Source organism: Natator depressus, chromosome 3, assembly GCF_965152275.1.
Source record: "Natator depressus isolate rNatDep1 chromosome 3, rNatDep2.hap1, whole genome shotgun sequence".
In the NCBI taxonomy this organism is placed as follows: Eukaryota; Metazoa; Chordata; order Testudines; family Cheloniidae; genus Natator; species Natator depressus.
In genome coordinates, this window is record NC_134236.1 from 66,312,704 (window position 1) to 66,326,344 (window position 13,641).

Genomic DNA, 13,641 nt, shown 5'->3' on the forward strand with positions numbered 1-13,641 from the left:
TGGACCTTGTCAAAGGCTTTCTGAAAATCTAAGTACACTATATCCATTGGATCCCCGTTGTCCGCATGCTTGTTGACTCCCTCAAAGAATTCTAGTAGATTGGTGAGGCATGATTTCCCTTTACAGAAATCACGTTGAATCTTCCCCAATAAATCATGTTAATCTATGTATCTGATAATTCTGTTCTTTACTGTTTCAACTAGTTTGCCCAATACTGAAGTTAGGCTTACTGGCCTGTAATTGCCTGGATTGCCTTTGGAGTCTTTTTTAAAAATTGGTTATGTCACATTAGCTATCCTCCAGCCATCTGGTAGAGAAACGGATTTAAATGATAGGTTACATACCACAGTTAGTAGTTCTGCAATTTCACGTTTGAGTTCCTTTAGAACTCTTGGGTGAATACCATCTATTTTAACCACTTCAACTTCATCCACTATAGGAGGGGGAAAAATTTCAAATAACTACATATGTTGCAGTGTAGCAGAGTTAGTAAGGGAATCTTACACTTTAAATATTTGATTTCTTATCCTTAATGAAATTGGGAAATTATATAGCCAGTGTTATTCAGAAGGTCAGATTAGATGATCACAGTGGTCCTTTCTGGCTTGGAATCTATGAATGATTCATTGTGCCATTTTTTACACTGAGAGCAACTTTTGCTTCAAAATTTGCTTCCCTCATACCCCTCTTAGAAGCCAATGAACAGCTCCAATCTACAGATGGTGTACGCCTAGAGATCCAATACATGAAGGTGATCTGGGCAGAGCACATCACAAATGTGCAGACGGTTAAATGCATAGATTAGATAATTATTTCTCTTTCACTGTAAGAGCTTTGCCTTCTTCTCTCACTGATTAAATAGCAGAAAGATGTTAAGTCTGTATCTACATTTCTGACTTGGAGCTCTGGGGGGGGGAGGGGGGAACAGTTACAGACTTAACAAACTGACTACACTTACCACAGCTAACAATATGGCCATTTTACACATGCTGCTGTGAATTAAATAGTATGAACTGCATTGTGCCCAAACACAAAAGGAAAATGCACAAGGAAACTTCTGCCCATATCTGCTTTTGGGCAGAACTTTGCTTGTAACTAGTACCAGAAAGCCAATAGTCTCCCCCAAACAGTGCAAACATGCCTCCTGGTTGTGTCACTGGGCATATTTCATCATTTTGGGGGCTGTGTGTGCTCTAGTTAGCTGGGCTGACCCAACAGGGAAAGGAATGCATACTACACCCCTTAAAAGGGTGGCAGAGCTGCTGTTGAAGCATGCACTCCCAGACCCATGAGTTCCTGCTGTTTGAATCCCCCCAGAAGTGTTGTTATTTACTGGCTCTTCTGTTATGCTCATTGTTTCAGCATCTGAACATGTAACACACAGTATTGAATACAGCCTCACAATACCCTTTGAAGCAGGGAAATTATGTGGATTGTAGTTTAAAGTCTGGCCATTTAGTACCACATGCTGTTATTGCACAGTGTACATTTTCAAAGTTATTTGTAGTTGTGCATTGGAATAAAGCATCATTGCCATGTGAAACAGAATGAATCAATGGTCTGGATACAGGCAGTGCCTTGGGGATGGTGGTTGGGCAGGATATATCCTATAATTTAAGAAACTCCCATAAATTAACAGAATTGTTGATATCCGATGGGGGAATATATAAAGTGCAAAATATTTTCTTTCCCTCGGTTAAGAAGGTAAATATTCACTAATAATAGGTGAAGTGAAGTAGGATTGTACCACAATGCAAAGCCATTCCCACGGGACATGTCACTTTCTCCACCGTCACCATGTGAAGTTCCTTTGTCTGCCTCTCAGCACTGTGTACTGCCCTAGAAATGGTCAAATGCAATTTTAAAAAGTACATTTTTTGCAAAGCTACACTGTGGCTAGATAAGATTGCATGCTGGAAGTTTGCATGTGAGAGCTGCTTTGAAAGGGATAACTGTTAATAAAAATAAATTAATAGATAAAGTAAATCAAATCATGAGGGTTGAAATATTTTCTATATCAGAGACTTGTAGAAGAGATAGCATTTGATATAATTTCTAAGTATGTTTTGTTATTAAGTGAATAAATAAATACAATTTTAAAGGCCTCATTTTTCATTTTATGTTCCTTTATTTCTGCTGAAGCAGCATGGATTAGATCCTGGGCAGTAAGTAAAGCTCCTAGTCAAGCAGACAAGTATTTTTGCGCCAGAAGTGGTGAGTATTTATTCCCTTCAGTGGTAGCAGCTAGGATAGTGCTTCAGTCCCTGCCAGCATCAACCCGTATTGCAAAAAGTACACGAAACTGGGAGAGTCACTTTAGTCTTTCCCACACTCGCCATTTCACAGCCCAGAAGCGTGGGCTTTTTTTCATGACAGCAGCCGTGTCTGTTCAAGTGTGATTAACACTGACTTGCCAAATCTCTCCCTGGGCCATTTGGGACTTGCACGCGTCCACGCTCCTTGTTTACACTGATGCGCCTTCACGCGTAGCCTTTTTGTTTATCTGACTAGCAAAGGAAAGGGAGGGGGTGGACTCCTAAATAGTCATTAGCCGGGGACTATAAAAGCCCCACAGCCTCGGGCTAGCGGGAGAACTGATCTACTTCAGGATCATCATCGGCAAAGCAGCACCACTCCCTCGTCCGGATCCCGTGCTGTAGCGGCGGAGCATGGAGAGCGCACACATCTGCTGCTGCCCTCCACTTCACGGGTTTAGCTCCCGGGGATGTTCCAAAGGACAACACGGGTATCCGCACTTCCTCCAGCCCAGCGCACGCACCGCGCCTTCCTTCCGACAGATCTATTGCACTTGTGATCACACGCCTGGTTTCCCCATGTCTCTTTCACCCATCGGGCTGTGGAAACTGAGCAGCCAGTCTAGGGTTAGGTGAGTGTTCATCTCTATTTAACAGGCTGTTTCCTTGATTCCGCAGGGCCGGGGAATTCTGGAGGCCTTGGATCCCCGCCCAAAGCGATGCAGAGAGACAGCTGAGAAGAAATCAAAGCGTGGTAAGTGTCTCAAATCTGCCAATAATACTGCCCTGGCAGGGAGATGGAGAGGACCAAGCAGGTTTTCTTCCATTTGACACGTTCAGGATACCGTGCAGGTCTGTGACTAAAAAATAATAATAATAATAATAATTAATAAAAAAATTAAAGCCCAAAAGCAACAAACTATCTATCTCCCAAACAAGATCTATTTGGAAAATAATCTGTGCAGCAGTAGTGAAGAGCATTTCTGAGGTTAAATGGCAATGTGTAGTTTAATAAACCAAGAATACTGAATACGGCAGTAAATTAACCTGTACTGTTTGCCATGTTATATTTAACAGGCGAGGAGTAAATTTTGTCTCCTCTTTTTTTTAATCCTAGCTGTACAGTCCATGTGGGATGTCAGAAGCCTCAGGAAAACTTACCCAATATACACATCCAGTTAGGTAAGTTCCTATTCAAGGAGTAACAGGCTCTTTAGTGACCCTGGTGATAATTAATTTTACAGCTGTCATGCTTCTGAGGCAGACTTTATGGCCTTTAGTCTCCACCCATAGCACCAAATGTATTTGTGGTTGTATGTACATTAGATGGTCTGAAACCAGTTGAGCAAAGAGTACAGCAACCTTTTCCAGAAATGTGCTGTGCATTATAGCCCCTGTCTAGCAAAGCACTTAAGTACCTGCTTACTTTTAAACAGTGTGAGTAGTCCTATTGATATCCATGAAAGTACTCATATGTTTAAAGGTATGCAGGTGCTTAAGTGCTTTGCTGGATTGTGGCCTACCAAAATAAATGTTAAAAACTATCATACCAATGATACTTTGCATTTATAAAGCTGCTATTATTCCAGAGGATCCAAAGGCATTTTACACTTTTCAAACAGAACTCTCCTCACCCATCCCCGAGGTGAAACTTGACAGCTGTTTGATAGCACACACCACTAACAGCTCAGGTCAGGAAGTAAAGAAGATTACTATAGCTGAAACTGTAGAGGATCTATCTGTTGCATGTAATGAGAGCTAGTCATTATGGTATCCAGGTGATTTAAGAAGGCAGAATGTAATTACATAAATTAGTATTTTAGGTAGGACATAAAGTGCTCACAAATTTAGGCCCCGATTCTGTACACACTTGAGTAATTGTATTGACCTCAGTGGGACTACTTACATGCAAACGTGTGAGAGAGTCTCTTCAGAATTGTGGCTTTACACACTAAAAGTGAACAGGAAATGTGATACGGACTACTTGAGTGAAAAAGATATGATGTTCAGAAGAAAGATGTAGCCTAGTATAATTTGTTATTTACAACTGACTTAGAAAGTATTTTTTTGAATAAGTAAATAAACCTCCTCTTATATTAATTTTGTTTCTGTTATGGATGATATGTAACCAGTGTTTATGAATCATTGCACAGGGAAATATATTAAATGGTGCTGGTGACAAAGTGGTTAGTGTCCATTTATCTTTAGAAACTTATGTTTCATTTCTTTGCTTTTTAAATTCACCTCCCATTTTTGCTTGCAATTTGTTGTGATTAGTTGATAGTGTAAATTATATTAATTGGCTGTCCCTGCCAATAAGGTAGGAAAAAAGTCTAATTGTCGTCATTGGTGTTTATAATCAGTGGGCACAATATGGGAGATCAGTTTGAAAAACTAGACCCACCGGACAAGAGTTGCATGTAGTCCACAAGTGGGAAGAAAATATAGGTTTTAGTTTCATCCTGAGAAGTTTCTCTTGCTCTGAATGCTTTCTTTCAACACCGTTTTATTGTAAATGTGTATAAACCTTGTTATATTGTCAAAAATGAAAAACAGTCCACATACTGTACATACATAATAATGCACTGTAAACAATATAGCATACACAAAGCAAACCAGTATAGCTCTCAACTGACATTTGGATTATATTATTCCCTTTTCTCCATCTTTGAAAACACATGTTATATACTCTGGTGTAGATCAGGATCTCTGTAGTTAGTGAAGTCACACAAGCGTAAACCTGGTATGAGAGGCAAATCAGACCTCGTGATTTTTTTTTTCTTTTAGATTAAAACTATTGAGTTCTGTGGTAAAACCCATGGGCCTGATTCTCTTCTTACATCAGATTTACACCTTTGTAACACCCTAACTTCAGTAAAGTTGATCCTGATTTACATGGGTGTGAGAAGAGGATATGACCCTTAGTAACAAAGCAATGCACACAATTTATGTTAATCTTAAATAGTCTTTGGACCATATTGTAGAACTTCAATTAATTGGGTAGCATGGAGGCTGAGTTACAGAAGTGGATCTCAGGATTCAGGTTAGTTTTTGATTCTACATTTTGTGTGGTAGTAGATTTGAGGCTTCTATTAGATCTGTGTTTTTGACAAATTTTAAATTTCAAAATATCTATCAGATATTCAGATACAAGAGAAACTTTTCTAGTGCTGACTCAGCAAGTGATAGTTGTGTAGGTTGGGGGGAAGAGTTGGTGTCTGTTAGAAACACAGAAGACTTTCCTGTCCTCGGAGGCTGACAGACAAGAAACACAAAGGATAGTATCTAACAATAATAAATACACAAAACATTGTATATTTATTTCAGACTATTTTGGCCCAAGTCAAGGTGCTATGATTACTTATATCAAGAAGCTGAAGCACTTCTGAAAAACTTCCCAGTTCAAGCCACAATTTCCTTTTATGAAGACTCAGATAGTGAAGATGACAATGTTGAAATGGAACAAGATTCAGGAATAGAATCTGATTGCTAACTATATGGAGTGCTAATGCCACCTCTAAAACTTTCTAATTTAAATTTGATGTAAAAATGTATCATAGTATTTTAAAGATAATTTATTTGAATGTAAGTTATTGGTAATAAAAAATTGAAATATTTTGTAAATGTTATAGTATTTTTGTCTTTATCTTTTCTAGTCTAAGGATTGTTTTTGCTTTTAAGGGAGAAAAGGTACAAATTTGAACTTCTTAAAACAGCCGAATAATGTATTATATATTAGAGTTCTAGCTCCTATACTTTGTAGTCCATAACTGACACATTCCCAAATTGCAATTTTAAAATTTACTAAGTTGCCTGATTATTCCTTCCTTTACACTAATTTTTATGATGATGTGACTCTATTGACTTTACCAGTGTAAAAATGGTGCAACAGTATGGAAAAACAGGCCCAGTACAGTGGCTACACGATGAAAGTTTTCTTTATAGTTTTGGTGGAGCATATCAAGTAATTAATCTGGAACAAATATTCTTAGATCATACACTCACTGATTAAATGAAGTTGCATACATGTGCATGGAAACAAGCAGTTTAGAAAAAGGACAAACAACATGACTTTTTCAGTGTAAACATTAGGAACCAAATTCTGCTGTCAGTCACACCCATGAAACTGGGGACAGAATTTAGGCTTGAGAACTGAATCATGCTCTCAGATACATGGGCTTATATTGCTGGATATAAAAGGGGTGGCCAACCTGAACCTGAGAAAGAGCCAGAAGTTACCAATGTACATTGCCAAAGAGCCACAGTAATACATCAGCAGCCCCCCATCAGCTCTTCTCCTCCCAGCGCCTCCTGCCCATCGACAGCCCAGCTGATCAGCGCCTCCTCCTCCCTCCCCGCACCTCCCAATCAGCTGTTTCATGGCATGCAGGAGGCTCTGGGGAGGAGCAAGGGCATGACAAGCTCAGGGGAGGGGGCGAGAAGGGGTGGAGTGGGGAAAGGTCCTGTGGCAGAGCCGGGGTGAGCAGTGAGCACCCCCTGGCACTTTGGAAAGTTGGCACCTATAGCTCCAGCCCCGGAGTCGGTGCCTATACAAGGAGCTGCATTTTAACTTCTGAAGAGCCACATGTGGCTCCAGAGCCACAGGTTGGCCACCCCTAGGATATAGTATAAAAATAGTTACTGATGATGCATGTAAACCAGATGACAGCAAGAACTAAGAAACAAAATTGTGCTCTGACTAATGGGGTTCCATTGCTACAGCTACAAGTAGAATTTGGCCTGACATACAGTAATACATGCCTGCAAATGTGGAGACAGCTGTAAATTAATATAATTTATAGCCAAATAATCATTTGGGGTCCAAGTCTGCTACCCACACTCATGAGTAGTAGTACTGTGCTCAGTCAGTGTTCCCCTTGAAATTACTCAGAGTAAGGTACAACACAGTGCAATGACAGCAGAATCAGACACTTGATTAAAATGTTTTTTTTACAACCAGTCCATTCTCTCCATTTCAAAACCTTCAACATGTGACCTGGCTGTGACTACCTGAATTTGCAAGAGAGCTTGAAACAATAAATATGAGATCTGAACTACCCTGTTGAGTTCAGTGTGTGCTAATTCAGATGTCAATGATGATACTTTATACCTCAACATTAACAGCTGTACCGTTCATCTAAGCATGAAAGAAAGGAGCATTCTATAAGACAAGATTGCATAGATCTTCCTGACTGACTGCTCATGTTGGTGCTGAAGTTGGGTGTGATTGGTTTAATTTTCTTTCTTTCAAGAGTTTGGGAAACTGTCCAGCCTATTAGCAGGCACACTGTCCTTTCTATGTTTTATACTGTACCTCAAGGTCACCTGAAAAGTTACAATGCTTAATTGTGGACCTTAAATTTGATTCAGGGGCAGAATGTCTTTGCATCATGCTCAGGTTTTCTCCCTCTTCCAGATTAATGCAAATAGCTCTTTTCTTCTACCTCTTCAAGGGCATACAAGCTTAAATTTCTTATGACATCTCACTCGTTATATTTTAATAATAATAATAATAATAATAACAACAATATTTTACACTTATAGGGCACTTCCAATCTGAAAATTTCAAGCACTTTACAAACAGTAACGCATTAAACCTCAAAATACTCTGTGGAGACCATATCCATGGCCCACTCCAGTGAGGGGTGGGAGGCATTGTGCTGCTGAGTGGCAGGCAGTCCAGTCAGATGTCCAAGCGAGGTCTTGGCCACTTTTAGCCGATTCCCGGGGCTGTGTTACGAGAGCCGGGGCCACCTGACTCAGTGGTGTCCCGACAAAAAAGTAACCCGCGGAAAGGCCCAATGCCACGGTGAAAGGCGCATCACTGCACAATCCAATGGGGGGGCGGGGCGCAACGCAGCAACCGCAGCAGGGTGGAACGTGGAAGTTGTTTTGCCCCACGTCACAGCCCGGCGGGGGAGGAGAAGGTCTCGCGGGGTGAGGGCGGGACGCAGCACGTCAGCACCGGCCCGTCTCTGCGGCCAGTTGGCGGCTTTGTTTTGCGCGGCTCCAGAAGGAGGCGGGGTCGCTCCCCCGGCTGCTGGGTGGGCTCCGCCTCCCGCGCCTGCGCAGTCCCCTCGCGGCCCGGCCGAGCGCGGAAGCGGCCCGGGGGGTGAGGGCGGCTGGGCGGCCGCGGAGCGGAGCGGGATGCTGAACGTCCCAGCGCAGGCCTTCCCCGCGTCCGGCTCCCAGCAGCGGGCGGCGGCGGCGGGGGGGCGCAGCAAGGTACGGGGCCGGGCTGGCAGGGGGGGCTGGCCTCGTCTTTCCCGGCGGTGGCGGGGCGCTGCCTGCAGGGGGCGTTGCGCAGACCCGGCTGCGGAGCTTGGGCAGCGCCGCCGGAGGCGTGTGTCGCGCGGTTCCGCCCGGGGCCGGTGAAGCGCCGCGGGGGCCTCACAGCAGCCGGGCAGGGAGCAGCCAAGCGGCGCCGGGACGCTGTGTGCCCTCGAGCCTGGCCCGGAGTAGTGGGCAGGCGGGGGCTGCCCCCGCCCTCCCCGGGGGCCTGGGCTGCCGCCCTGCCTTGTGTTTAGATCCAGCTGTGTCCTCGCATCGAGCCCCTGGGGATCGGGCACCTCTCGCCTGGTCACCCGCTTCACTTCTGTAGAGTGGGGGAAGCCTGCGGGGTGCGGATCAGTTCCTCTAAATGCGAAACGCCAGAGCTGTCGTGCAGCGTTACTGTCAGGGACTGGCAAGAACAGCTCACGGATTTCCAAAAGGAAAGTAGAAAGAAAAGGAGGACTTGTGGCACATTAGAGACTAACCAATTTATTTGAGCAGAAGCTTTCGTGAGCTACAGCTTGCTTCATCGGATGCATTCCCACTGTATTTTCCACTGAATGCATCCGATGAAGTGAGCTGTAGCTCACGAAAGCTTCTGCTCAAATAAATTGGTTAGTCTCTAAGGTGCCACAAGTCCTCCTTTTCTGTTTGTGAATACAGACTAACACGGCTGCTACTCTGAAACCTGTCAAAAGGAAAGTGGCAGTTATGGATGTGCAGCAGGGAAAACCTCTGCTTAGTGAAACGTGGTATAATTGGTCTATGGGACTCATTGCCACAAGATAGCAATTCCATGAGTATAGCAGGATTTGGCATCTTATACATAATGAAGATAGTCCACAATTACACTGTTGTATTTTTAATAATTTTATAAGGTTAAAGGGTCTATCTCCTTGCGTTTCAGGGCTGAAGTTAAGGAGGACACTTGCCCTATGGGCTGACTATTTTATAATTGCCCATGTGAAGGTTCTTGCACTTTCCTTTGAAGCATCTGGTACTGGCGACTGTCAGAGTGCAGGACTAGATATATTGCCAGTCTGATGGCAATTCCAGTGTTAACCATAACCTATATGTATTATTTTTGTTAGTTTTATTTATTAAATCTAAACTTACATGTAGTATTTATCAAGGTATATGCTATAAAATTATCTTCTGGGATTTCCTGATTTATTTTTTTTACTTTAATGTTGCATTAATGCTTTTTTCTTCTTTAATTTTATGTAATTTGCAAGTATTGGTGGAACCATTGTGCTGGGTGCTGTACGAACATTTGAGAACATGCATTCACTGTCCTTAGGAGCTTATGCTTGCTTGTTGCATTTTTGTTTCAAGTTTGTTACACTCTAATGATAGCAAAGTGGTAGGAAAGACATGGGTGGTAGCGATAAGACCAGATTGCTACATAGGTTAGGTATCTGCACAGCCTTATGGTTCCAGATAACTCATATTTGTCTTTAGAGAAAGAAGACCCTTACCATTTCCTTGCTAGATTTTCTAGGTTATCTCAGTATTTATAAAGCATAACTCTTCCGCTGATGTTAACGTCACATTTTGCAGCTCAAACTCTACATGAGGATGTTTATATCCAATAAAGCTCTTCTGTTTAGGTTCCTAAATAAGTTGGGCCTGGCTTTCAAAAGCCCTGAGGACACTTGGCTCCTGTTGGCTTCAATAGGAGCAGGGTTTGCGCAGCGTTTTTAAAATAAGGCTCAATTTATTTAGGAGCTTAACTTATAGGCATCTGCTGTGTGAAAATTTTGACCATGTCAAATTTTAAATTCTGATTTCTTATGCAATATTCTCCAGTCCTCTCTTTTTCTCCATATTCTCTTCTGTACCTTCACATGCTTTTTCACCTCTTTTGCCATATGTAGGGCTTGAAAATTAGATCAGTGGTTTAAACCTGCTAGGCACAGATTGGTATTAAAGGTATTAAAGATCAATGCCCAGGTGAGATGCCTTCCGCACCTCCAACTTTTGGGAAAGGGAAGGTCCTGCTAGGATGGTGTCCCTGGATCTTTCTTGCGAATTTCATCTTTTTGGTTTTCTTTTTGGTCAGTCAATGACCAGTAAACTTGAAGATGTTTTCTCTGGGTGCATGAATAGAGGAGGAATAGGTGTATCTATCTCTTCTTGAGCCTCTTAGCTGCTACGCAGTTTGGTGGAGATTCTTCTATCTGATTGATGTGAAGTGTGTGTTTGTAATACTCTCTCTCCCTAAACTGTATTCTTGACTCCCTTCTTTCTGTGAATAGCTCTGTTTCTTTTGCTATTCATAGACTTCCCAGCCAGCAGCAGAATGAAACTGGTGTGACTCTTCACTACTGCAGTGAAGATTTGGTGTCTGAAGTCCAGTTTGTTGTGGACAAATATCTTCCCAGTGGGTGCTCATGTTGGCAGTTGAAGGGCAAGGAGAGAGTGGAGAATGCCACTTGCCTTGAGTGAGTAGATAGCTGTCCTAAGTAGTTTCTCTTTGGTCCATGGTGTTCCCAATAGCAGCAAAGAAAACAAACAAGAGTGTCTTCACTCTATCCATACCCTCTTTGTAAAACAAAACAAAGTAGTCTTTTGAATGTGCACTTTTCCAATAAAAGGTATTACCTCACCAACTTTGTCTCACTTTTCCTTTAGCATTTTACAATGTTAGCCTACATTTTACTTTTTAGGTCCCTTTGAAACCAGGCAGAAGTCTTATGGATTGGATTCGACTAACTAAAAGTGGAAAAGACTTAACGGGACTGAAAGGACGATTAATTGAAGTGACTGAAGAAGAGCTTGCAAAACACAGTAAAAAAGATGATTGCTGGATATGTATAAGAGGTGGGTTATTCATACAAAAAATACATATAAACAGTGTGACAGTATGTGTGTAATTTCTGCTCATTCATAAGGTGGTAGTTTGGGCATTGTTTTACAACTTAGGCCAAATCCACTTTTGGCATAAGTGGATATAGCTCTGTTTAAGTTAAAAGTTGAATTGTTTAAGCCAGGAGTGAAATCTTATTTTTAGTGCACAAATTACAGGGATACCCATTTACCTTATTTCCTCTTCTGCCCACTAACCCCATTATAGATTTATCCTAAACAGAAGACATTAGAAAGGGGCCTTCAAAACAAGAACTGCAGCCATGGTAAATTCCCATGTTGTCAACTGTGACTTGCAAATTGGGAACCCTGGAAGTTGCTTCTTACGGAGCTAATGCATGGTGTGTAGCTGAGCTTCTTGGAAGAGGTGTGCAGCTTGAACAGTAGTATCAGAATGCTTTGTGCTTATGAAACTATAAAGCCTCCCTGGCTCTTGACGGGGTGTGTTCAGGTACTCCCTTGCTATAACTTTTTAGTGAGACTTGGTGTGTGCTTGTTTTCAACTCAGCCATCATGTTGAGGTGAGACCATGTCCATTCCAAGGTCAGTCTATGTTAGCTGGTCCCTGTTGGAGTGTTTGTCACTATACTTTTGCATACCCCACTTGGTGGGTGTTCCATATGGAAAACTTTTTCTCTACTCTCGCTTCCCTCTAAAGCACTCACAGAGCTGAGCATATTTTAGTCCTGTCATATATTTGTATATTAAAATGACAGAATGCAGTTTCTTAAATGGGATCAAACTAAAACCAATATGAAACAGCAAGATCAATATAAAAAAGTTGGCAAAAGTATGAAAGTCAAAATGCTGACATGCAGACAATCTTTACCCTGTCAGAGTTCAAAAAACACCAACAGATGAAGGAGCATTAGTAATAACTTTTAATATTATTGTCTTAGAATATCATGTAAATTTAAAAAAATTTAAAGGGAGAAGTAAGCATGTGTGTAAGCACATGTTTGTATCCTTAGGTCTTCAGTTTAATAATGCAAATTACAGTTGTTTACATTTAGCTGTAGCAGATGTCTGTGGCAGCGAATTTTTTTTTTAAATGACTTCTACTGAATCTGAGACCAAACATTCAGTAAAAGCACCCTATCTTTCTTTGTAGTAATTTAAATAAATGTATTGTGAAAACCAAAGCTCTTGGTATAAGCAGTGTTCTTTTGGATATTGGTTGCTTGTATGCAGCTCAATGGTTAGCTGAGAATAGCATATTGAGCATGTAGCTGTTTGTGTTTCTTTTCCTAACCAATTTCCTCCAAAAATGGCAAAGCATATGTTTGCAGACAGTTTATGAAGATTGAGGTCTAGAAAGAATGACTAAACTCATCTAACATAAGTGTGATGTGGGGTAGCAGTGCCTTCATAGAAATAGCCCCTTACTTTCTGGGCTAGGAGAGGTTGGAATTGTCCTGGGGTAAAGCACTACTTCCTTGAGAAGAGGAGAAAAAGTGCTTTGTCACTATATCGACTTTTTCTGACTCTTTAAGGAGTAGCTTTGATATTCTCTGAATGGAGTTTATGCCATTCAGAAGTTTACTGCCACATGCTTGATCTTGGACATACTTGCAAAAGTATAGTGGTAGTGTAGTCAAAAGAAAGCTTGACTACCACGGTATCTTGCATTTCAATCTTCTTCCAGAAGATCCTCTTCCTGTAGTCAATCCAAAACACAGCTGCAAAATCTTTCTTTCCTGCTGTTCTGACAGTCTCTCCCCGTTCTGGCTTCGCTTCTCCCAAAACATTCTTTAAGGTTCACATTTTTACAGAACTCGATCACACTGCTTCTGCATACACCTCTGCCTTTATTTCCTCCTACAATCCCACCCATTCTTTATGCTCTAAGGCTTTTTTTTTAACTAAACATCTCCCTTTGCATTTTTCAGACTCTCTCCTCATCCCCAAGCCTAAATACTCTAAAACTTTTAAACACCCTTACTGCTTGAAACACTCAGGCTATATTGTCCTGTGTTGTATCAAATGTACTTTTGATAATAAATTCCTCCAGGAATGGTCTTATTACAGTAGAACTTCAGAGTTACGGACACCTTGGGAATGGAGGTCGTTTGTAACTCTGAAGTGTTCTGTAAATCTGAAGAAGAGGTATGAACTTCAGCCACAGGTGGGGAGGGAGGATGTTGGGGCTGCAGCTGCAGGGTGGGGGGCATCGGGGCTTCTGACCCTCGGGGTGGTGGTGGGGCTCCGGGCTGGGGGATCAGGGTTTCTGCTCCGCGGGAGCACT

The 13,641-nt window shown here is 41.9% G+C and overlaps 2 protein-coding genes across 3 annotated transcripts in view; both read left to right on the top strand.

Annotated features, from left to right (window-relative positions):
* Positions 1–2,433: 2,433 nt before the first annotated feature.
* On the top strand, positions 2,434–5,748 carry RIPPLY2 (ripply transcriptional repressor 2). Its single transcript, XM_074946866.1, has 4 exons — positions 2,434–2,746; positions 2,934–3,009; positions 3,373–3,437; positions 5,583–5,748. Exons 1-4 carry the CDS (start codon positions 2,670–2,672, stop codon positions 5,746–5,748), a joined length of 384 nt encoding a protein of 127 aa, XP_074802967.1. The 5' UTR covers positions 2,434–2,669.
* A 2,608-nt stretch (positions 5,749–8,356) lies between these two features.
* The window catches only part of CYB5R4 (cytochrome b5 reductase 4), an 82,288-nt gene continuing 77,003 nt past the window's right edge, over positions 8,357–13,641 (top strand). Inside the window, exons 1-2 of one of the 2 annotated variants that reach the window (XM_074948051.1) lie at positions 8,357–8,480; positions 11,198–11,351. In XM_074948051.1, coding sequence (XP_074804152.1) covers positions 8,403–8,480; positions 11,198–11,351 — 232 coding nt within the window. In that variant the 5' untranslated portion in view covers positions 8,357–8,402. Of the gene's footprint in view, positions 8,481–10,766; positions 10,973–11,197; positions 11,352–13,641 lie in introns of those variants that run through there. The other variant, XM_074948052.1, reaches the window with a different exon arrangement.

Coding starts and splice junctions, on each gene's coding strand:
- RIPPLY2 (XM_074946866.1), top strand. CDS start 2,670: ATGGAGAGCGCACACATCTGCTGCTGCCCTCCACTTCACGGGTTTAGC. Junction 2,747..2,933: donor TGTTCCAAAGGACAACACGG/GTATCCGCACTT, acceptor TTGATTCCGCAG/GGCCGGGGAATTCTGGAGGC. Junction 3,438..5,582: donor CAATATACACATCCAGTTAG/GTAAGTTCCTAT, acceptor TATTTATTTCAG/ACTATTTTGGCCCAAGTCAA.